This window comes from Tursiops truncatus, chromosome 9 (genome assembly GCF_011762595.2).
Source record: "Tursiops truncatus isolate mTurTru1 chromosome 9, mTurTru1.mat.Y, whole genome shotgun sequence".
In the NCBI taxonomy this organism is placed as follows: domain Eukaryota; kingdom Metazoa; phylum Chordata; class Mammalia; order Artiodactyla; family Delphinidae; genus Tursiops; species Tursiops truncatus.
In genome coordinates this window covers 76,318,597-76,345,109 of record NC_047042.1, presented here as the reverse complement: position 1 = coordinate 76,345,109, position 26,513 = coordinate 76,318,597, and the positions used below count along the sequence as shown (strand labels likewise).

Here is a 26,513-nt window from a genome sequence, read left to right as displayed (position 1 = left end):
ACTGGTCTTGACTGTAAAGAATTAAGCTAACATGTACCAAGGCTTTGCATGTTAACTCACAATTAATGGGTTTAGCATCTACGTAAATTTAGGAGGGGGCTTCTCACCAAGGTAGAAGGTTGACTCAGGGTCCTAGCAAGGCAAATGGGGAACTGCTTGGCCACTAAATACTTAAAATAGCAAATAGGCAGAACATCCTCGTGCTTCTGGAAGAAACAATGAAAATCTGTAATAAAGAAATACCTAGGACAGTAGTTTTCAACAAGTGGTCCAGGACCAACACATTAGCATTACCTGGGAATCAGATCAGCTGGAAGTAGGGCCCAGCAATCTGTAATTTGACAAACCTTCCAGATAATTCTAACGCATACTAAGTTTGAGAATCATAGTCCTAGCAAATCGGTAGATACTATGGTCAAACTTTGCTAAAACCATGTTGCTTAAGCAAATATTCAGGGAAGGATTCCTTTTACCTTCTGATAAGTATAAAATACAGAGCTAGCAATTAGAGAAGCAGGGACCCCTGAGAGTCATTTCTGTCCTCTACACCCCTTAATCACTTGTTTGGTCACTCTGATAACGAGTTGGAATGCTAAACAGATTTTTTAAATTCCAAGAGTTCCCTGCTCTAAATAGATCATCTTGTTGCACAGATGATGAGATTCACATATGACTTTCATGTTTTTCCTTAGACAAAGAGTTGAAATGAGTTATTATTATTAAAGGTTATTATTAGCTATTGGCAGAATTCTTCTTTCTTCGAAAACAGAGACATCACTGGCTTGACTGACTCTGAAACAAGGTTACAGAGAACTTTCACTAGAGGCAGTGGGCATGTGAATTCTGTTCTTCAGCTGGTTTTGCTCAGACATATTCCGTAGCACATTTCATTTTGCTCTACAATACAGCTATTTCCTATCAAGCACTCACTATTTTTTCTCTAAACTTCAAAGAAGCAAATGATGCTTGAATATCTGAAGGAAATATTCAGCTCTTTTATTAGTATATTTGTAGGTTTATTTTTTCAATTGCTTATTCATTTAATTGTGTACCTACTAGGTATACACAATGCACTTTCCTATGCAGGATAACGAATAAAAAGATGAATAAAATACTCCCTGTTCTACAAGAAGTTTGTCATATAAAAGGGGAGATGAGAGTAACAGACAAAAATTATAAAAATATAACAAATTTTTGTTATAAAATGTAACAAAAATTATAAAAATATAACAAAAAATATAATCTAGGCATCAGAGGTATATGACTAACGTGAGATGATGCCTTAGTTAACTTGTTTACCATTTCTAGTTTGAGGGGAATTTATGGGTGAATTTATATATTAATTTGGATTTTAACAAATGGCAGAAAGGAGGAAATTCTAGGAGACAAAAGCCTCAATAGCACTGCAAAGTAGAAAGCTTTGAAATGTGATCAGGCAAAGGTGAGTAGCCCAATCAAAGTGGTTCTCCATTCTGCCCACATATTAATATCACCTGGGAAGCTTTTAAAAAAAAAGTAATGCCCAATGTCCGGAGAAAACTATAATTCAAAAAGATACATGCACCCCTATGTTCATTACAGCGTTGTTTACAATAGTCAAGACATAGAGACAACCTAAATGTCCATCAACAGATGAACGAATAAAGAAGATGTGGTACTTATATACAATGGAATATTACTCAGCCATAAAAAAGAATGAAATAATGCCATTTGTAGCAACATGGATGGACCTAGAGATTATCATACTAAGTGAAGTAAGTCAGAAAGAGAAAGACAAATACCATATGATACCATTTATATGTGGAATCAAGACACATATGAACTTATCTATGAAACAGAAACTGACTCACAGACATAGATAGACGAGGTTGCAGAGGGGGAGAGGAGGGATGGATTGGGAGTTTGGGATTAGCAGATGTAAACTATTATAAATAGAATGGATAAACAACAAGGTCCTACTGGATAGCACAGGGAACTATATTCAACATCCTGTGATAAACTATAATGGAAAAGAATATGAGAAAGAATGCATATATATGTATAACTGAATCACTGTGTTGTACAGTAGAAATTAACACAGCATTGTAAATCAATAATACCTCAATAAAATAAAGTTTTTAAAAAGAACTCAGGTAAAATAAGAACTTTAGGCCATAAAGTTAAGAATTAAAAAAAAAAAAAAGTGATACCCAGATCCAATCCCTTCCCCCCAAATTCTGATATAATTTTCTGAAGTGGGGCCTGGGCATTGGCCTCTTTAATTTTTATATTCCCTGGGTAATTCAAGAGTGAGGACAAGCCTGAGAGCCATGCTACCGCAGGGATATGGAGATGTCTGACTCCATGGCTTCGAATGCTGGGGTAAGGAATTTGCGTTCTGTTTAGGAGGAAATAAAAAATCATTCAACACTTCTGCACAGGAAAGTGATGTGAGCAGAGGTGTGCTTGTGGAATATTAAACTGGCACTTGTGGTGGGGATGTATAACAGAAGGCAGAGACGAGCATCTGGGAGAGCAATAGTTACCGTGATAGCACCAAAGAGGCACAGTAACTGTGAGGAACATGGAGTCCTGGCCGAGAGAAGGCATACCTTACAGGGCTCAGGGTGCCGGATCTGTGCTGTGGCTGAAAGAGAGAGAGAGGACCTGATGCGAGCTTTAGAGCCTAGGAGGTGAGGGAATGCCGTACTAGTCAGAGGAACATGGCTGGCAAGACCCACAGAATGGAAGCATCGTGCATTATCCATTATCTATATATGCTGAGGCCCTGGGACACACAAATCAAAACTACCAGGTACCTGGAAAATCCATGCTTTCTCAAAACTTTGCCTATAGGAGACAGATTAGGATTCGACATTATTTTGAGGTTCTATCCCAAGTGGAATTTTTTTTTGAGATATAAATGACATCTAACATTATATTAGTTTCAAGTGTACAACGTAATGATTCTCTCTCTCTCTTTCTCTCTCTCTCTCTGGGTGTGTGTGTGTGTGTGTGTGTGTGTGTGTGTATATATATATATATATGCTGTGAAATGATCACCACAATGAGTCTAGTTAACATCCATCACCACATATAGTTACACATTTTTTTGATAAGGAGAACCTTTACAATCTACTGTCTTAACAGCTTTCAAATAGACGATGCAGTATTATAACTCTAGTTACCGTGCTATATATTACACCTCCAGAACTTATTTATGACTGGAAGTTTGTACCCTTTGATCACCAGCCCCAGCCTCTGGCCACCACTGAGGAGTTCCCAGAGGAGATCACTGAATCTGTAGAAAGACGTCTTGAGGGAATATCAAGACAGGAGGCAAAAAAAGATGGCTAGGGATCAAGGTCCTGGAGAAGGCTCATATTTGGGGCAAAAACATAAAGAAGGAGGCGTCAGAAAGGTGGGAGAAGCAGGCAAGGGCACTATCAAGGAAGTTAAGAGAGAAAAGGGTTTGTAAGGAAATCCCAGAGCATGTAGCGCCCCCTCAGTGCTAGGATAGGTATTTATTCCACTGATACACACAGTTCACCAAGTTTGGGAAACACTGCTAGAGTAAGATCACGGAAATTGAGAAATTATCTCAGTGAACTTACATTAAAGCCTAATTTACATTCCACCCATGCTCAAACATGCTCTTCTACCAAAAATAAGGCAATTGTAAATATGGTGGCTGGATTTTGTAACAAAAAGGAATTTCTTGGTAAATTCTGAAAGGACAATTTTGGTGGGGTGAAAATCTGATTATTGAGAGTTAATTAGAGAGAGATTAACAAGGGGAAAAAAAAACCCTACTTTTCCTTAAGTCTTTGTTTCCCAAACTGTGGTTTGTACTTCCACAAAGAGACGCTGTTAAGAGGAAGCCACTTTAGCTAAAAATAAGATAGAAACCATATAAGATATCCAGAGCGAAATAGTAATTAACTGAGAAAAGTCAAGTCTAAAAAGGAAGTGATTCGGGACGTTTCAACGGTATTTGTAACACTGAAAGTAGAAAGTAAAAGTGATACAAAACTTAAGAGGTGGTCTTGAAAATATGGTTAGATGCTCCTAAACTCCTACCAAATTGAGGACAAGGTCTAAAATATTTCAGGCAGCTAAATCTGATAATACACTAGCATAGTAACTGCACTGTATCTGGAGTCTCCAAACACTCTTAAATTAATCCACATACTCTGTCACTTGAAAGGTCCCGTATGAAGGAGTTTGTTTTCCTTCCTAGAGTCTTTCTCCATCTAAACATAATATGAATATTTGTTTTTACAAATTAAATCTGTCACTTAGAGCACAGTTTAGTCTGTGGCAAAACCAAACAAAAAAGTCTAAGTTCCAAACAAAACAAAACAAACAAAAAAACCCCAGTCTCTTCAATTCTAAAGAAATATGAAAAGAACAATGATCTGTAATAAATTACTTATAAAAAACATAAAAACTTATAAAATTTTCCATGCTGCATCTTTTTAAAAAATAAAAGCAGAAGGAAGTGCATTTAAAGAAACAGTACAAAGAAAGTATCTGCAAAGCTGCATTAAACATTTCCCAGCTATGGAAAACTCAAATACCCAATCTGGTTTCTATGAAACTTAAAAAGATCAAACAATTAGAAAGAAGCTAGGCTTGAAGGAGAAATGCTAGGGATTTCAGTAAACATCTGGTTACCATTTTCAATTGAAAGAACTAGCCCACTTAAGGAAGTAGTTTAGTTTCTTTGGAGTAAAAATGAGACAGTGGCTTTTTGTTCCCTTTTGCACAGTGGAGGGTAAAGGAAACATCAGACTGGAGAGGTCACTCACAGCTCAACTTTTATAAATAAGAAAGTTTTTTTTTTTCAAAAACTAAAGTAAATTGAACTCAGGTCCCTGTAGTATAAACAACTCAACCGAGTTAAGGTTAAATAAACATTCCTTGAGCTCTCCTGTGCCAGTTAAAGAACAAATTCTGTTCGGTTGTAAATACATCAGTAATTCTATGAGCAATGAGGAAAATAACAATAAATGCGAACACACAATTACCATGTGTCATAACACAAAAAAATAGAACAGTGCAGCCCTATACGTTTCTCTGATTCAATTTCTTTTCTTTTCTAGTTCGATTAACTGAAGGCACAGAAGCACTTCTGATACCGTGCAAAACCTATTGCTTGCCTAATAGAAAATGTATGTCCAGTGTGTTCGAGGAGAAATACCGACAAGGCAAAACACACTGTGCCTTTTTTTTTTTTTTTTTTTGCGGTACGCAGGCCTCTCCCTGTTGTGGCCTCCCGCTATTGTGGCCTCTCGCGTTGCGGAGCACAGGCTCCGGACGCGCAGGCTCAGCGGCCATGGCCCACGGGCCCACGGGCCCAGCCGCTCCGCGGCATGTGGGATCTTCCCAGACCGGGGCACGAACCCGTGTCCCCTGCGTCGGCAGGGGGACTCTCAATCACTGCGCCACCAGGGAAGCCCCACTGTGCCTTTTAAATGGGGCCTTTACTCTTTTGTCTTCCTGCTAAACAGTTGTAATGCATATTAAATTCAGGAAGGCAGCAGGAGTGCTGGTGTGGGGCTGGAGGGGAAGAGGAATGAGGTGTTCATTAGGCTCTGAAATTTTAACTGATGAGAAGAAGCATCTGTTATGAACGTGCACTGCTAGCCAAAAGGAACCGTCTCCAATTTTGCCTCCAGATACGTTTCTCCACTCCTTCTTTGCTTCCCCTTCCTCTCTTCTGCCCAGAGGACAGGAGGCTAAAAGCAAGGACTTAAGGAAAGGAATCCTAAAATGATAGAGGTTTAAAATCTTGTCTTGCTTTCTCTCATTCCGTGTTGTATAAATGTTAGCGCCCGTCCCAGAACCGCAGATTTGAAAAGGGCGTCGATGGTGATTGTACTCATTCTCCTGGCTGATAAAGCAGTCCCTCAGCAGCATCTCTGCTTTGCTCCCATTCCAACAAAACTTCCTACTCTTTGAAATGGGCTGTTCCACTGCTGGATGAGTCTGATTGATACAACGTTCCTCCTTCAGCTGGTCCTATGCCTTCTAGGGTTACCACAAATAAATCTTGTACTCAAGCGACCCGTTAAACAGCGGGAATACAAAAATACTGGCCCAACTACTTGCAGGGCCTCCCAGAAACGGTCTTTTCAATAGGAACAATCTATTTTCCCGTTCCTGCTACAGTTCTGGTTTCTGCTGCAACTGCAGAAATATGCCCTCTTCGAGTATACATAAATAATTTCGACCCAACGATAAAATATGCTCTGCGTCAGAGTCTCTGGAACTGCATATTACTTAGACTCTACCCTGGGAGCAAGTTTAAAACTTTTGGAAAACATTTCTTTTCTCTTAGGCCACTATTCATTCTACGAACTAAGACAGTGATTTCCTAAATGGTACCTCGATGCTATGAAAGAGAAAAATTTGATGGTACCTCTTTCTTTTTCTTTAGAGAAGTACATGTTATAAAAATCCTGGGTCATATGATATGTTTTTCCAAAGCAAGGGACTGGAAGAGCATGAAAGTGAATATTTTACACTATGCTAAGAACAGAACCAGAAGGCATAAGGCAGAGGACACAAACAGGACCTAAATGACATGACGGGGGTTTTGACCTTTAATGTCTACATTCACGAGCTGAAAAGGCTATATGCTTACTTTTCCGTGTCCTTTACTGGAGAGAATCTTTAGGTAACACTGTGCGTTCTATTGTTTTACGGAATATTAAAACTTCAATGAATCAATCATCACCTCTAAGCAGATAACCTACAAATTTACATCTCCTGCCCTGACCTCCAGTCTCTGCTAAATACATCCATATGAAAACCTCAAGGCACCCGAGTCTGAGTATGTTCAGAACTAAACTCATCCGCCCTCCCTACAGAACCAATAGGCTGAGGAACACCGCTAAACGTGGCAGAGGAGTCTTGAAAACCAAAGAGGGGAACAAATGGACACAAGCATTAAAAACCTCAACAGTATAGAACTGTTTTATGTGTAAAGTATTAGCTCTATCTACTACTGAATTTCTGGTTGCATTATTTTTGTTATAAGAGATTTGAGCATGAAAAGAATACCAGTGTTCCTATAAAGTTACATAAAAATGAAATGTTGATGAATTAAACTTTAATGTGAAAGTCTGAGGTAGTTCACTATTTAAGGGGCTCAGCTGTTGGTGTACTATTTTATCCTCATTTATTCATGTATCCAATAAATATTTATTGCGTGCCCCTATGTGGAGGGCTTCGTTTTATGTGATGAGCTGAGCAGACAGGGCTCCTGACCTCAAGGAGTTTACAGATTTTTTAGAAGTTTAGTTGTTTTTTCCTAATGGAATGATCCAAGAGACTGTGTGTTGGAATTTCAGGAGGGTTTACAACACAGATCTGTCAATGAAAACATGTTAAATTGGGAGGGAGACTTGGAAAGGATAGGACCTGATAGGGAGAACTACCAAGTTCATTTAATGCAAAGTATCTGGTAGCTGCACCCTTCTGCTACTGACAGAACCCACTTTAAACGTACCTCTCCACAAAGGAATATTCACAGTCTCCTTTCTGTATCTAGTTCCTGACAGCAGTAGCAATATTACCTCCCATATTTCGAGTGCCTACCACGTGGCATTCTCAGAACCATCTCAAAACAATCCACTACAGAAGAGAAAACTAGGGCTTTGAGAGGCTAACTTGCCCAGGGTAGTGTAACCATTAAAGGTAACACTAGGGAGTCCAACCCAGGTTCAGTCTTAACTCCACAGCTTATTCCCTTTAATTACCACAGTCTACTAGCTCCCCAAGAAAGCAATTATTGCGGTTAAGCTCTTCTTACTTAATTTAAATCTCAACTTCCTTATGGCTTCTTTTTGAATACATATATATTTTGTAATACATTTTCCATTACAAAAGTTAAGGTTGGTCTATAAGAGGTGTTTCTTTTCCATATAAACTGCAGAAACAGCTTCTGGCAAGTAGCCATTATAAATAAACCTTCAAAATTAGAGTAGATTTCAAATGATACATGGATGTGTTGGACATTTTTAAGAGTGCAGGTGAATGCAAATACAACTATGGGAGGAGAGAAACTATAAAATTATAAACAAGGAAGGAAATAGGCTTTTTCTTCTTTAATATATTTTCCACAACATTAAGTAGTGATCTGTATCTCTCGCTCTGTTAACTATATCTTTTAATAGTGCATCCCAAGAACACAGTTGGGTAAATGACAGTGTCCTTCTTAGTGGGGGGAAAGCTGTAGCAATATTATTTAAAATACGATCTCCAAACACAATATATCAAATGTAATATCAATACAAATATCGATAAATAGTATTTATCACAGTATTAACCCTAGCCCTTCCTAGAAATGCTTTCACTATACCATGCTGTCATGTTACACTCTCAGCTTGCATTGGAAGGTTGCTTTGTGAACCAAGATATGACATCCACTTCGTCTGCAATACAAATGTTGCTCTGACCCTTGACCCGTTACATAATGTCATCAACTTAATAATCCCTTTGAAAAAGTTGTTTTAAATGTACTACTTGGGCATGTCGAAGATCAGCGGTAGGAACTATAGAACTCCCTCCTTCCTGAGAGCGAAACCTCTATTCTTTCCCTTGTTGCTCTGGGTACTTGGCAACTCAAGCCAAAATTAAGCTGAAATTATGGTAGCTAAGAGGAATATCCAGTTTGAGCCCTAATTTTATATTTCCATTTTAGCAATCTTATTATTATATGTCTGACTATAAACCATCAAATCCTTTTTGAATGAGATTTGATGTAAGTTAAAACCTAACCTACCTCAGTCCTAGAGTTTAACTATCAGCTTGGTCTGAAATCAGATGACATAGAATTAGTCTAGATCCATGGGTCAGCAAATGTTTTCTGTAAAGGGCCCAATAATAAATATTTTAGGCCTTAAGAGCCATACAGTCTCTGTTGCAACTACTCAACTCTGCTGTTGTAGAAAAAAGGCCAAAGACAGTACAAAAACAAATGCGTGGCTGTGTTCCAATCAAACTTTGTTTACAGAAACAGGCGTTGGGCCAGACTTGGCCAGTGGGCCATGGTTTGCCAACCCTGGCAAGAAAATGTCTATGGTCTTTCACTTTCTGTACTTCTTCAAAAACCGTTCCATGTAAAACCCCCAAGTTACAAAAACAAGAGCAATTTGAAACCATAAGAGTGACTCCAATCCTGTAGCTTTGATAGCAGTTGGCATTTGTTTTTCACGTTGACTATGTAATACACTTAATGTAACAGTGCAGGATGTACTCAGGAGTGGACAGAAAATCGCTAAATATGCTCTACTCTTCAAGTGTACATAAATAATTCTGATCTAATGATAAAGTCCATTGAATCAGTGTCTCCTGAGTCACACCCTTCTTGGATGTTGCCATGGGAATAGGTTAAGAACTTTTTTGGAAAACACCTACTCTTTTAGGCCACTATACTGTTCCACTTACTAAAGCACTGATTTACTAAATACTATCTAGATACTAGGAAAGGGAAGAATTGGTTGGTCCTTCCAATCTTTTCCTTTAGAGAATTACACGTTCTTACAAATGCAGGGACGTAAGATATATTTTTCCGAAGAAGGGTATTGAAGGACCATAAATGTATATGTTTTACATTCTGCTAAGTTTTGTAGGCATAAATCTGTAAAGACAATTGTCCTCTTACTGTTCTCAAAATCAGCTTAAAGTCAAAATGCTGGCACATAACTATACCAATAAATTTTAAGTAGTTCAATGGCATTGTAGCAAGCAGACTTTGGTATCGTTTTATTCCCAAAATTAACTTTAAACATTGCTATTCTTTGAACCAATAGTATATCCCTTAGGACAATGCTCCCCAAACTAGGTTACATGTCAGAATTACCTGTGTCTGATTTTAACATATAAATTTCTGGGTCCCACTACCAGACTACTGAATGAGGAAAACATCGATGGGGCTTTACTTTGTTTCTTCCCAGAACTCTGATGCGTGTGGACAAAGTGATTAAATTCTCACTACACACTCTTGTGAAGTAAAAATTCATTACGGCGTTTAACAGATAAGAGAGCTAGAACTCAGAGAACTGAACTTGCTTAAGGTCAAGTATACACAGCCTTAGAGTCGTTCCGGTTAGAGCCACCAATTTCTGTTATATCATAGAATGGAATTAACCGGGGAAAAACATAATGCCTATATTTGAATTTACAACCCAAGACTGGTTACTTTTCCTTTCAATAAATGTTTACTAAATTAGTGGGAAAATTAAATACAATATGAAGCCCAAATGTAACTCTGCAAGAACAGATTATACTTAATCGTAGGATGTTGCCTGCCTGAACAAGCACCCTTTAATTTTTTCTAACTTTTATCCATTTCTGGCCTTAAATGGTAAAAAAAAAAAAAAAAAGTGGCCCCATGCTGGAAAAAGGCCACCTGTGCTTCAAAGGATGGCACAAAAAAGAGATCAGCAGAAGTGATGGGGGTCAAGTCAAAAGAGGATTGGAAAGCAGGTGGAATAAATAAGTAGAATAGGGAAAACGCATTTTATATTTATTTTCCTAGGACTAAAAATGTATTTTATAAATGTGTCAAATCTGCACCTGAGTACTTTTGTACTTTGTGGGAGTGCCTATTTTGTTTTTAATGTAATACTTTCAAACTTCAGGTTAGCAAACAGCAATGGGGAAAAGAAAGAGAGGCGGGGTAGGTGTCCAGCTCATTCTGAATTGCTTCCACTCTCCCCAAGCTGCTCAACATGGAGAGATGAAGTTTAAAGTGCCAATACAGCAACCCACTCGCCGCTGCTGTGCACATAGTGAATAAGCATGGGGTGGCTATGTGCAGCTAAAGAAACAAAATTTTTACAAGAATCAAATCTCTAGAAAATAATTTTGACAGTAAGGGCTTCAGTTCAAACATAATTTGTAGATTAAATGTGGGGCCACGGAAAATAAGCTGCAATAAAAAAGTGGCTTTTTTTTCTGTAGGTTAGATAATCAGGGACATGTTAGATGACGGTCATAGAACTTTTTTTATCTCAGGTATTCAATGCACATGCTCTCACAGTGAAAACTACAAAATCAAATGAAGAACCAAAAACCAATTTCCCATACTTGTGAAATTGCTACCCTTTCTTGAGGCTGATCCAGGAAAAATATCTTACTATACAAAGTAAAAGAATACCCAGAAAGAGGCATGGATATTTTCAAAGCTGAGGAAACGTGTGGAAAGGGAGCCAAATCAGTATTTACACTGACAAATTCTGGGGACACCGTCTAGTTATCTTGTGCTACGGGCCCAGCAGCTCCCTTTGCTGCCAGATTCTATCGCCTTCAGGCTCTCTTTGCACTTTCTTGGTATTTGGAAGCTGCAAAGTCATCCTCCTTTTTCTTGTAAAACCGACTCAAGGACATCAAGGGAGAGAAGAGCCATATTCCTTGTTTTGCAACTGGAGAAAACTTAAAATTGGAATTGAAGTTGAAATGCACAGATAATCCAAGTTGTGCCTATACACAGTCAGTAGCAGCACCAAGGAGACAGAAGAACATGGGAATTTCAGACAACAGCGTTGTGTTATCAGGGCCAATGCTCTGCAGGATTCCAGGAGCACAGCTCATGTGGCACAAAGGAGGTGGTTATACAGTCAAGCACCTGGTTCAGCGATGGGCTAAAATAATTTACGGGATGAGAGGAATACTAAATGTTTTACATCTTTCCTTAATACCAACAACAGCTATTCTGATCAGTGGTTTTCTGACAATATCATTTATGGACGTTCCAGAACTTTAGATTGGTCCTTCTTAATAGAACCAACCCCAGTGAGGTTTGTAACCTTGGTTTCCAGCTGCTCTGATATTCCAGAGCATTCAACTTCCCTTTTGTTTTTCTTATGTGTTTCCAAAAGCTCTGGATTTCCATACTTCTCCTGGGGGCGGGGACCAGCAAATGGCATTCCTGAAGACCTGTGCTAATGACCTCTGCACATATTTAAGAACTTTCTTTTCATCAAAGTGGATCTCTTGGGGCTTTCTTCCCTGGGAGCTTTGTTAGCTAAGCAGCTTATAACTTTACCGCCAACATGGTAAAAGGTGGTGAAGAGTAATCATGGCTGAATGTCCCCCAGCCTCTTCCACTGACCAGCATAAACCAGCACTTTAAAGAGCAAGGGGGGACCTAACTGAAGAGCAAGTGCTACCGGGATGTCAAGATGGCTGAAAGTGAAATGACAAATGAAAATTATTGTGGCACCGGGATCTGACTTTTTCTCCCAAAGGAAACCATCATGGAGATCAGCAGTGGATTCAAACTGCTTTTCCTCCCCTCCCTTTTGATAAAAAGGAAAACGGATACACTGTGTTGTCGTAAAGAGAAAAATCTGATTGGCTCATGGAGGACGAGTGCTATACATCGTGGTAGCTCTAATAATGATAGGTTAGTGCAGGATAAGGGGACAAAAGAGGGAGTGGGCAACACGGAGGTGAAGAGGGCGAGCACAGAAGTGAGAGCTGGAACACAGGGGTTCAAATCCTGCCTTTCCATCACCCCAGGTTTAAGATACAAGGTGAGTCACTGCACCTCTCCAAGCCTGTTTCCTCTTCTGGAATTGGGGAAGGAATGAATATTTCTTAATCTTAGGGCACTCAGGGGCCTTCAGTGAGGATTAAATGAGGCCATGAATACAGAATACAACATGTCACATGGTTAGTTACTCAAGAAATGTCAGCTGTTACTGTTATTGCCCTTTTTGACCCTCATCACCTACTCAACCTTTTTTTCAAATAACTTGTTTAAAAACTTGTCTCTTATTTTTCACTTCAAATGACAGAAATAAAAAATACTTGACTGGTAATGGCGTGTGAGATAAATATCTATACTTCTTTTGCATTTAGAACCAATCTGTGAATCACATTTAAGCTGGCTTCTCGAAACAATTTCCAGCACATTCTACTTGCAGTGAGATGAAGTGGCAATTTTCTTAAAATATTGAGCAGTTTGGTGCTGGGCAGAACATGTATTTGGACTCATAAACATAAACATGTTTTATGTAGCATTTAAAGATGAACTATGCAGCTCCAAAATGCTATAAAAATATAAACAAAATAATTTCAGGAATAAAGAAATGTAGCTAAAAGAAAATGGAGAGGAAGCAGAAAAGGCGCCACGTTTTCTATGATGCAAGAAAGTTGATCATGGGTAAAACGTGGTTCTTGTGAATTTTTTTAGAGGAAGAGAGTAGCACATTTCAGGAAGTATTTAAATTAGAAGACAAGCAACTTTGGTAATTAATTAATGACTTTGGTAATTAATTCTGACTCTGACCTTTTTCTAGTAGCCCCAGCCCAGGGTCGGCACTGAGCCTTTCTTCAGTGATGACAACCGCGTAGTGATGCCGAGTGAGAATGCGCTGGTGGAGCTGAAGCTCCCTTTTGCTGGAGGAAGGAGGCCTGTAGAGAACGGCCTTTCTGCCATGGCTGCCGAAGTGGATCTCAATTGACTCTTCGATCTACAGAAAGAAAGAAGGCATAAAAATTCAAGGAGAAAAAGGAGCACGTTTCCCTTGAAGGAGATCGTTAATGCAAATCGGAGGCCGTTCAGAAAGTTGTCAAAATTTTAAGTTTTTCTCTGTAAAGGAATGACAGGTCCTCTGAAAGGCTGACCAGGACAAAGCCAACCTCATCTGCGAGAACTGAAGGTGAACTGTATTTTTCTCATTATTCCAGAAGGATGAAAATTTCAGGCCATTAAAATATAGAGTTCCTGGAGGAATACCGTGGCATGGAAATACTGAGCTCAACTTTGGCTGAAAAATAGAAATTAATAGCAACGCTTTTCATCTGCATTGTGCTTTTCTGTAGTAGTTCCAACTGCCTTATCTTTTAACAGTTCTTTTAGGTAAACACATTAGAGGAAATAGACACAGGGAGGATGGATTTTGCACCGGAAGGACAGGGGAGTACAGCTGAGAAGCAATCCCAGAGCTCTCTGGAGACGCACAATGCTGCTGCTTCTCTCCATCAGGACGCAGCAAAATTTGAATGCATCTCAATGAGGCAGGATGGAACTTCATGTGAGAAGGGGAGGGTATCACTTAAGTATCATAATTTTAGGTTCTTCCTTCAGTGGTTTATTGCTCCTCCAAAGAAATATTCTTTCTCACGCTGATGTTTGAAATACCGTTAACAAGAGGGAAGTTTTGGGACTTCCCTGGTGGCACAGTGATTAAGAATCTGCCTGCCAATGCAGGGGACACGGGTTCGAGCCCTGGCCCGGGAAGATCACACATGCCGCGGAGCAACTAAGCCCACAAGCCACAACTACTAAGCCCACGCGCCTAGAGCCCATGCTCCACAACAAGAGAAGCCACCGCAATGAGAAGCACGCGCACCACGATGAAGAGTGGCCCTCACTCGCCGCAACTAGAGAAAGCCCGCGTGCAGCGACAAAGACCCAACGCAGCCAAAAAGAAATAAATAAATTTATTAAAAAAAAAAAGAGGGAAGTTTTGAATTGGCAAGTAGAAAGAACACTGACATTGAAATTCATTATACGGTTTAATGGCTAATACTATGTGTTTTCCTGAAAATCTGTGACTAAACCTTGAGAAAGTAGACATTTTTTACTACTGGAAGGAGTGATGAAAGTGGATGGGGGTTAGAGAAAAAAAAAATGGGAGAGGCCAAAGAAGAGGAGACAAAGGGGTTGGAGGAGGCAGATGAGGGGGAAGAGGTAAAAAATGAAATTGGGAAAGCACATTACTTTTAGTGGCAGCTCTGAATCAAACTGTCCATTTCAGTGATCTAAGACACATTTTGTACCCTGTCTTTTCACTCCTTAAATTTCTTCATTATTTCCCATTACTGACAGAAACAATTTCACATCTTTATCAAGGAATAGGTCATTTGAACTTAGACCCCATCTTCCTTCTCTGGTCATGTTGTACTCTTAGTCATTTCCATTCGTGATCCCATTCTGCTCCTTCATACGGACTCCACTGTGCCTTCAACCAACAATTCCTTCCTCTCTCTCCATTCTTCTGTTTAGCAAACTCCAAATCAAACAGTACCTCTTTGGAAATTTTTCATTGAAATACATCCTTCCATCAGCACTTATGAAATTGTGTCTCTCCCTGATGTGAGTTCCTTAATGGGCAGCCTGCATTGTCCCTGTGTCTCTAGTACACATCGTACATACTTAATAAATGAAGATATCTAGTAAATGAATGGACCGTAATGCTCTATCAAGATCTGATCTTTGAATATACATATGGAAAGAAGAAACAGCTTTAGCTTGTAAACTCTTTGAGGGCAGGAACCATATCCTATTTTCATTGCATACAAATGATGGCTATCTGAAAATTCAGAGACAAAGCATGGTGTAGTGCAGAAGGACACAAACTCTGCTGCCAGGCTGCCGGCTTCGAATCCCCTGGTTCCACCAGCACTAATCATGTGACCTTGGACAGTACCTTCTTCCTAAGGCTGCTGTGAGGATTAAGGACTTAATATTTGTAAAGTGCTTAGAACTGTTCCTGGCATAAAGGAAGTCCTATATATGTGTTTTTAAAATAATCATATGTCAAAAAGAGCAGAGAGTCAGGAACACTGTTTCTGTAATCTGAGCTTTGCCTGACACATGCTAACATAGGCTCTTAATAGGAGTGTGATGAATACAAAGGAAAGAAAGAAAACACCAGCTATCACACCTTCTGTGCATGGTACTTTGGGAAAACATGATCAGACATTTTCCCTTGTTAAAGGACATTGCGTTTTATTGATAACGAAACTATTTAAACTCAAGAATTTAACTGCAAACTGGGACAAAACTCTCCAGCAAATGTTGTAATTGTTCGTAGTGATAAACAATTAAGAAGGAGTATTTGAAACCAACTACTGGTTGAGCCTTTGGACTCAGGAATTGAGGGAAACGGTAGCCCATAGGAAGCCAAAATAAACAAACATGCATCTAGGTGAAAGGGGAAGACAGATGCTTCCAAATATATCAGTGTCACTCAAGCGAAATACAGTGTCCAGATTTCCCTTCTCACATTATTTTCTTTCACAATCACAGGATGCCCCTCTCGATTACAGCTGGCTCGGGTACAGCGGTGATTTCACATGAGGAGAGTGTATTTTCAAACTTTAAGTTCTTATTATTTTGAAAGATATAATCCCTCTTTCCCACCCCCACCCCCCAAACCATGATCAGTTTAAGTAAGAGCAGCATAGTTCTTACCGGCCTATCTTATAGAGAGCATATTTTAAATAAAGTGTTAATTACTGGCCATATTTTATCATAACCTTTATAATACACTGAAATTTTAACTCACGTCTCAGACTACAGAGAATAAATAGGAAATGAGTTTGTCTGTCAAATTATGTTGTCTTATCCTGCCAAATTATGTTGTATTATACAAACTGCCCCTGTCATAATATTTATAACACCCTGTATCAGCAGAATGGCCCAATACCAAGGGGCGAGAACGGTTTTTGCTGGTCCAACAACAGGGGCACGCACTGCGGATGTGAAATACAGTTACGTCAACCGCACCAGCAAATGCGGGATTATCAAATGCCCGGAGCAGCACTTTTGGAAAGGAGAGCTCCTGATGACTCCTACAAGTTTGAGGGTCTATTTTTAGTGGAAGAATACATTTAACCTGGCTATCACTACAACAACTGAACTTAAGACTTGCGGGTCTGCTGCGGAGAATTTAGAAAAGAATGAGTGTTACTGGATGTTGACACTCTGAACCCTGAGTCACTTCCCTTCTCTCCCTTCTTCCTGAGAGATCTGCAGAGTAGCCCCTCAGAAATCACTTCACTGGACTACACGAACGTTGCTTTATAACCGAACACATTATTTTTATTGGAAGGACTTCAAAATCTGAAGCCTCTATGCCGCCTTAGGATAGAGTGTCGTAATAAACTAGTTGGAGGGTCAGATGCAGCCATGTAAGGAATCAAAAATCTAGATTTGGATTCTCGCTCTGCCACTCGCGTGCTTCATCCAATGGGGAAAGTGATGTAATCTCCCCACATCAGAGTTTTCTCATACGTATAGTTGAAGTAGCGAATCCTACTTCATGAGATTGTATGGTGAAATTAAATCAGTTTTCTATATGAAAGTGTCCAACACAGCATCCCACCAATAAACGATGTCAAATATATACAAGTAAAATTGAATAAAAATCTATATCATATTGTAACTGCTTTTATATTAGGAATTCTGTAAGTTTTTCAATTAATATAGTTTGGTCTCTATAATAAAAAGCCTTTCTACAGTAAACTATATGCTGCTATATACCCTGATACATATTTTTCTCTGTAGGGTTTATCATCTTTTAAGGCAAAAATATGATTTCTTTATTATGTTTATTGTCTGTTTCCCCACACCATAAAAGAAGGTAAATGAAAGCATATACTTTTGTCTGTTTTGTTCACTTTTGTTTCCCCAGCCTAAGAACAGTCCTTGGCACATAATAAATATTCTTTGAATGAATGAATACAAACATCTTTTTTTGCAATATGTAAAAGTCTTTTTTATAAATACTACCATGGAAGATTGGGATAGAAAGTGGTGAAAATCTGTATTAAGAAATTTGTTTCAAATGCAAAATTGATAGCTAGTGGGAAGCAGCCACATAGCACAGGGAGATCAGCTCAGTGCTTTGTGACCACCTAGAGGGGTGGGATAGGGAGGGTGGGAGGAGACGCAAGAGGGAGGAGATAGGTGGATATATGTATATTTATGGCTGATTCACTTTGTTATAAAGCAGAAACTAACACAACATTGTAGAGCAATTATACTCCAATAAAGATGTTAAAAAAATAAAAATAAAGCAATTTGTTTCAGTAGAATAGTGGCAAGAATGACAAAAATAGAGTCAAATATTTGAGCAAAGTAATGAACTTACAGTTAAAAAAAAATTCAATAAAGAGCTATATTATAAAGGCACTATATTTCTCAGTTACTATTAACAAGTCTTTACCAAGACTTACCACAAAAGCAAGAAATACAGCTCTTGAAAATATAGTAGAGATGAGAAATAAAACTTGCCTTTTTTCCATACGACAGAAAGATTTTTTTCTGGATTTATTAAAGTAGCCACGTATTTATGACACTTTTTGATGCTCAAACACAAATCACATAGTAGACCTCGTATGTGTGTCTTATACAACTAAAAGTCAAGTTGCCATGCTGTCTAGATTTTTGGCATTTTAGAAATATTATAGTCTATCATAGTGAATTACGTTTTAATTTTTCCACTACGAGAATAGAGAATTTTTTTCCATTGGCAAGATGTACACTTATTTTAGAGAATTCAAGGAATAAAATGGATGGAGTTTTCCAGGATGCATATCCTATACATTTTCTACTTAAACACTATTTATAATTGCAGGGCAGCTTAGGAACTGCAGGTTCCCTGGGAATGCAAACAGAGCCTCGGAGAATGCTCCCTACTTAAATGAACATATAATGACCCGCGGCCTCCATCTCACAGCTGACTCAGCTGAACCCTGGGCCCATCATGGAACGATCACACATTTCTCAGAACTACTCCATGACAACTGAGCACCCTCTGAATGTACCCCCAAACTGTACTTTGGGGCTATCCCAACACCCAACATCCAATGTAAGGCAAATTTACCCATCTGTGGCTCTATGTAAGTTCTAAACAAAAGCAATAAAGTTTCAATATTAAAGAGCGTCCACAATGTAGCTTTGATGAAATAGCTATTGCCAAACCTCATCTTCACCTATTCCTCAATCTAATTTTCCCTTTGACACTCTTCACAATTTATAGTTACAGATTGCTTGTATACTGTCTGCCCTTCCTACAAGTCTGTATGTTTCATGAGGGCCTAGACTTGTCTGCTTTGGTCATCGTTGTACACACAGCCTACTGCCAGGTTCTAAATAAGAGTGAATGGGAGGATGAATGAGCAAATGAATAAACGCTAAATGCAAACTATGAGTTCATTACTTGCAAATACATGCATGCCCTTTCATTATTTTACTCACTGTCAGGTAAAAAAATCCACTAGAAAGTCTCCGCGGAGGCTTCGACATCCGCATCTCAAGTCATAAGATATCCATGACCTCTTCATCCCTAATGACTCTCTCCTCCACTTCACTTCAACCACCCACTCCAATGGCCAAATCTTGCTTGATCTTTGTGGTCCCCCAAACAGTCCCATCTCTGAAATTATAAAATGTGATACTCCATTCTCTGATCACATTCATTTATTTCCAGATCTTCTCAGTTATTCCTAATACATCAGTTCTTCAACCACTGGTCTTTCCCCCTAATGCCAACTTTCTGCTAGCCTCCTTTCACCTTCCTTCTCTGCATCTCAGATTCCAGGATCCAATACTCCCTACCCGGTACCTTAAATTCCCTTGCTCCACTGTACGTGCATCACAGTCATATGGCAAAACCTCAAGCATGGACGAGCTGGAGACACAGCATTAAATAAGACAGGCAAGTCTCTGCCCTCACAGAGGTGACAGCCCATCAAGGAAAGCAGACATAAACATCTAGTTATAATAAATGATGACATGCCAGGTAAACCGGGAAGAAGAGGATACTGTGAAAACTCTGATCTGAGAGAGCCGAGGAAGATCTCTGCAACCCGCCTGACCTGCCCCTGGGCTGGGGTGCTGAGAGCTGCTGAAGAAAAGGGCTCAGTTGGACAGATCCTGGTTGGCAAAGCCAATGCAGTCCTCACACTCCCCAGACCATCCCACTATGCTTCCTGGGTCAATTCTCTCTCACATTCTCCAAAGTGACAAACTTTCCCACTCTCCAGCTACCTCCTTATTTCTACAGATAACAGCCTCCTCCTGACAGAGGAAAGTAGCCATCTTAGAAGGAAACACACTGAGTTACACTACGTCTGTTTCGGCAAACCTATAGCCTATCAGCACAACCAGCATTTCCTCTTTTCTTCTGATTTCCAGAGAAGAAACCTGTCCACTTCTTATCGATGGTCAATCACTCTGCTTATTCTCCAGACTCCAGACTCCCCCTCCCTCCATGGGACGGGACCTGCACCAGTGGGAGGGAGCTGGGAAGGAGGAAAGGTTTTCAACACACTAGGAAGCCCCTTCGCGGGCGGAGACTGCGGGTGGCGGAGGGGGAAAGCTTCGGAGCCCCGGAGGAGAGCACAGCAACAGGGGTGCGGAGGGCAAAGCGGAGAGATTCCCGCAAAGAGGATCAGGGCCGACCGGCACTCACCAGCCCGAGAGGCTTGTCTGCTCACCTGCCAGGGCGGGCGGGTCTGGGAGTTGAGGCTCGGGCTTCGGTCGGAGCGCAGGGAGAGGACTGGCGGCGTGAACACAGCCTGCAGGGGGTTAGTGCGCCACGGCTAGCCGGGAAGGAGTCCGGGGAAAAGTCTGGACCTGCCGAAGAGGCAAGAGACTTTTTCTTCCCTCTTTGTTTCCTGGTGCGCGAGGAGAGGGGATTAAGAGCGCTGCTTAAAGGAGCTCCAGAGACGGGCGCGAGCCGCGGCTAACAGCGCGGACCCCAGAGACGGGCATGAGATGCTAAGGCTGCTGCTGCCGCCACCAAGAAGCCTGTGTGCGAGCACAGGTCACTATCCACACCCCCCTTCCGGGGAGCTTGTGCAGCCCGCCGCTGCCAGGGTCCCGGGATCCAAGGACAACTTCCCCGGGAGAACGCACAGCGCGCCTCAGGCTGGTGCAACGTCACGCAGGCCTCTGCGGCCGCAGACACGCCCCGCACTACGTGCCCCTCCCTCCCCACGGCCTGAGTGAGCCAGAGCCTCCGAATCAGCGGCTCCTTTAACCCTGTCCTGTCTGAGCGAAGAACAGATGCGCCCTCCGGTGACCTACATGCAGAGGCGGGGCCGAATCCAAAGACGAGACCCTGGGAGCTGTGAGAACAAAGAGAAAGGGAAACACCTCCCAGCAGCCTCAGAAGCAGCGGATTAAAGCTCCACAATCAACTTGATGTACCCTGCATCTGTGGAATACATGAATAGAAAACGAATCATCCCAAATTGAGGAGGTGGACTTTGAGAGCAAGATTTATGATTTTTTCCCCTTCTCCTCTTTTTGTGAGTGTGTATGTGTATGCTTCTGTGTGAGATTTTGTCTGTATAGCTTTGCTTCCACCATTTGTCCTAGGGTTCTATCCGTCCTTTTTTTTTAAATGTTTTTTCTTTTTTTTCCTTAATAATTATTTTTCTATTTTAATAACTTTATTATATTTTATCTTATTTTATTTTACTTTATCTTCTTTCTTTCTTTCTTTTTCCCTTCCTTCCCTCCTCCCTCCCGCCCTTCCTCCTTTCTTTCTTTCTTTCTTCCTCTACTAATTCTTTCTTTCTACTTTTTCTCCCTGTTGTTCTGAGCCGTGTGGATGAAAGGCTCTTGGTGCTTCAACCAGGAGTCAGTGCTGTGCCTCTGAGGTGAGAGTGCCGACTTCAGGACACTGGTCCACAAGAGACCTCCCAGCTCCACATAATATCAAACGGCGAAAATCTCCCAGAGATCTCCATCTCAACACCAGCACCCAGCTTCACTCAACGACCAGCAAGCTACAGTGCTGGACACCCTATGCCAAACAACTAGCAAGACAGGAACACAACCCCAGCCATTAGCAGAGAGGCTGCCTAAAATCATAATAAGTCCACAGACACCCCAAAACACACCACCAGACGTGGACCTGCCCACCAGAAAGACAAGATGGTGCTCATCCACCAGAAAACAAGCACTAGTCCCCTCCACCAGGAAGCCTACACAACCCACTGAACCAACCTTAGCCACTGGGGACAGACACCAAAAACAACGAGAACTACGAACCTGCAGACTGCAAAAAGGAGACCCCAAACACAGTAAGATAAGCAAAATGAGAAGACAGAAAAACACACAGCAGATGAAGGAGCAAGATAAAAACCCACCAGACCTAACAAATGAAGAGGAAATAGGCAGTCTGCCTGAAAAAGAATTCAGAATAATGGTAGTAAAGATGATCCAAAATCTTGGAAATAGAATAGACAAAATGCAAGACTCAGTTAACAAGGACCTAGAAGAACTAAAGATGAAACAAGCAACGATGAACAACACAATAAATGAAATTAAAAATACTCTAGATGGGATCAGTAGCAGAATAACTGAGGCAGAAGAACAGATAAGTGACCTGGAAGATAAAGTAGTGGAAATAAGTACTGCAGAGCAGAATAAAGAAAAAAGAATGAAAAGAACTGAGGACAGTCTCAGAGACCTCTGGGACAACAGTAAACGCACCAACATTCGAATTATAGGGCTTCCAGAAGAAGAAGAGAAAAAGAAAGGGACTGAGAAAATATTTGAAGAGATTATAGTTGAAAACTTCCCTAATATGGGAAAGGAAATAGTTAATCAAGTCCAGAAAGCACAGAGAGTCCCATACAACATAAATCCAAGCAGAAATACGCCAAGACACATATTAATCAAACTGTCAAAAATTAAATACAAAGAAAACATATTAAAAGCAGCAAGGGAAAAACAACAAATAACACACAAGGGAATCCCCATAAGGTTAACAGCTGATCTTTCAGCAGAAACTCTGCAAGCCAGAAGGGACTGGCAGGACATATTTAAAGTGATGAAGGAGAAAAACCTGCAACCAAGGTTACTCTACCCAACAAGAATCTCATTCAGATTTGACGGAGAAATTAAAATCTTTACAGACAAGCAAAAGCTAAGAGAATTCAGCACCACAAAACCAGCTTTACAACAAATGCTAAAGGAACTTTTCTAGCCAGGAAACACAAGAGAAGGAAAAGACCTATAATAATGAACCCAAAACAATTAAGAAAATGGTAATAGGAACATACATATTGATAATTACCTTAAATTTAAATGGATTAAATGCTCCAACCAAAAGACCTAGACTGGCCTAAGACATAGACATAGACTGAAAGTGAGGGGATGGAAAAAGATATTCCATGCAAATGGAAACCAAAAGAAAGCTGGAGTAGCAATTCTCATATCAGACAAAATAGACTTTAAAATAAAGACTATTACAAGAGACAAAGAAGGACACTACATAATGATCAAGGGATCGATCCAAGAAGAAGATATAACAATTGTAAATATTTATGCACCCAACATACGAGCACCTCAATACATAAGGCAAATACTAACAGCCATAAAAGGGGAAATCGACAGTAACACATTCATAGTAGGGGACTTTAACACCCCACTTTCACCAATGGACAGATCATCCAAAATGAAAATAAATAAGGAAACACAAGCTTTAAATGATACATTAAACAAGATGGACTTAATTGATATTTATAGGACATTCCATCCAAAAACAACAGAATACACATTTTTCTCAAGTGCTCATGGAACATTCTCCAGGATAGATCATATCTTGGGTCACAAATCAAGTCTTGGTAAATTTAGGAAAATTGAAATTGTATCAAGTATCTTTCCGACCACAACGCTGTGAGACTAGATATCAATTACAGGAAAAGATCAGTAAAAAATACAAACACTTGGAGGCTAAACAATACACTACTTAATAACGAAGTGATCACTGAAGAAATCAAAGAGGAAATTAAAAAATACCTAGAAACAAATGACAATGGAGAGACGACGACCCAAAATCTATGGGATGCAGCAAAAGCAGTTCTAAGAGGGAAGTTTATAGCAATACAATCCTACCTTAAGAAACAGGAAACATCTCGAATAAACAACCTAACCTTGCACCTAAAGCAATTAGAGAAAGAAGAACAAAAAAACCCCAAAGTTAGCAGAAGGAAAGAAATCATAAAAATCAGATCAGAAAGAAATGAAGGAAACAATAGCAAAGATCAATAAAACTAAGAGCTGGTTCTTTGAGAAGATAAACAAAATTGATAAACCATTAGACAGACTCATCAAGAGAAAAAGGGAGAAGACTCAAATCAATAGAATTAGAAATGAAAAAGAGGAAGTAACAACTGACACTGCAGAAACACAAAAGATCATAGGAGATTACTACAAGCAACTCTATACCAATAAAACGGACAACCTGGAAGAAATGGACAAATTCTCAGAAATGCACAACCTGCCAAGACTGAATCAGGAAGAAATAGAAAAGATGAACAGACCAATCACAAGCACTGAAATTGAAACTGATTAAAAATCTTCCAACAAACAAAAGACCAGGACCAGATGGCTTCACAGGCGAATTCTATCAAACATTTAGAGAAAAGCTAACACCTATCCTTCTCAAACTCTTCCAAAATATAGCACAGGGAGGAACACTCCCAAACTCATTCTACAAAGCCACCATCACCTTGATACCAAAACCAGACAAGAATGTCACAAAGAAAAACTACAGGCCAATATCACTGATGAACATAGATGCAAAAATCCTCAACAAAATACTAGCAAACAGAATCCAACAGCACGTTGAAAGGATCATACACCATGATCAAGTGGGGTTTATTCCAGGAATGCAAGGATTCTTCAATATATGCAAATCAATCAACGGAATACACCATAGTAACAAATTGAAGGAGAAAAACCATATGATCATCTCGATAGATGCAGAGAAAGCTTTTGACAAAATTCAACACCCATTTATGATAAAAACCCTGCAGAAAGTAGGCATAGAGGGAACTTTCCTCAACATAATAAAGGCCATATATGACAAACCCACAGCCAACATCGTCCTCAATGGTGAAAAACTGAAAGCATTTCCACTAAGATCAGGAACAAGACAAGGTTGCCCACTCTCACCACTCTTATTCAACATAGTTTTGGAAGTTTTAGCCACAGCAATCAGAGAAGAAAAGGAAATAAAAGGAATCCAAATCAGAAAAGAAGAAGTAAAGCTGTCACTGTTTGCAGATGACATGATACTATACATAGAGATTCCTAAGGATGCTACCAGAAAACTACTAGAGCTAATCAATGAATTTGGTAAGGTAGCAGGATACAAAATTAATGCACAGAAATCTCTTGCATTCCTATACACTAATGATGAAAAATCTGAAAGTGAAATCAAGAAAATGCTCCCATTTACCATTGCAACAAAAAGAATAAAATATCTAGGAGTAAACCTACCTAAGGAAAGACCTATATGCAGAAAATTATAAGACACTGATGACAGAAATTAAAGATGATACAAATAGATGGAGAGATATACCATGTTCTTGGATTGGAAGAATCAACAGTGTGAAAATGACTCTACTACCCAAAGCAATCTACAGATTCAATACAATCCCTATCAAACTACCACTGGTATTTTTCACAGAACTAGAACAAAAAATTTCACAATTTGTATGGAAACACAAAAGACCCCGAATAGCCAAAGCAAACTTGAGAACGAAAAACGGAGCTGGAGGAATCAGGCTCCCTTACTTCAGACTATACTACAAAGCTACAGTATCAAGTATCAGTATACAAGTATCAAGACAGTATGGTACTGAAACAAAAACAGAAAGATAGATCAATGGAACAGGATAGAAAGCCCAGAGATAAACCCACGCACATATGGTCACCTTAACTTTGATAAAGAAGCCAGGAATGTACAGTGGAGAAAGGACAGCCTCTTCAATAAGTGGTGCTGGGAAAACTGGGCAAGTACATGTAAAAGTATGATATTAGATCACTCCCTAACACCATACACAAAAATAAGCTCAAAATGGATTAAAGACCTAAATGTAAGGGCAGAAACTATCAAACTCCTAGAGGAAAACATAGGCAGAACACTCTATGACATAAATCACAACAAGATCCTTTTTGACCCACCTCCTAGAGAAATGGAAATAAAAATAAACAAATGGGACCTAATGAAACTGCAAAGCTTTTGCACAGCAAAGGAAACCATAAACAAGACCAAAAGACAACCCTCAGAATGGGAGAAAATATTTGCAAATGAAGCAACTGACAAAGGCTTAATCTCCAAAATTTATAAGCAGCTCATGCAGCTCAATAACAAGAAAACAAACAACCCAATCCAAAAATGGTCAGAAGACCTAAATAGACATTTCTCCAAAGAAGATATACAAACTGCCAACAAACTCATGAAAGGATGCTCAACATCATTAATCATTAGAGAAATGCAAATCGAAACTACAATGAGATATCATCTCACACCAGTCAGAATGGCCATCATCAAAACATCTAGAAACAATAAATGCTGGAGAGGGTGTGGAGAAAAGGGAACCCTCTTACACTGTTGGTGGGAATGTAAATTGATACAGCCACTGTGGAGAACAGTATGGAGGTTCCTTAAAAAACTACAAATAGAACTACCATATGAGCCAGCAATCCCACTACTGGGCATATACCCTGAGAAAACCGTAATTCAAAAAGAGTCATGTACCAAAATGTTCATTGTAGCTCTATTTATAATAGCCCGGAGATGGAAACAAACCTAAGTGTCCATAATCAGATGAATGGATAAAGAAGATGTGGCACTTATATACAATGGAATATTACTCAGCCATAAAAAGAAACGAAATTGAGCTATTTGTAATGAGGTGGATAGACCTAGAGTCTGTCATACAGAGTGAAGTAAGTCAGAAAGAGAAAGACAAAT

General features: G+C 39.7%; 1 protein-coding gene across 3 annotated transcripts in view; it reads right to left on the bottom strand.

Annotated features, from left to right (window-relative positions):
- Nucleotides 1–26,513, bottom strand: part of CPED1 (cadherin like and PC-esterase domain containing 1) — a 303,604-nt gene that overhangs the window by 252,474 nt on the left and 24,617 nt on the right. For all 3 annotated transcript variants that reach the window (XR_012334048.1, XM_019924796.3, XM_073809873.1), the window contains exon 2: nt 13,286–13,469. Coding sequence is in view for 1 of the 3 variants with exons in the window: in XM_019924796.3 (XP_019780355.2) it covers nt 13,286–13,469 (184 nt within the window). In the remaining 2 variants the exon portion in view is untranslated. The remainder of the gene's footprint in view (nt 1–13,285; nt 13,470–26,513) is intronic.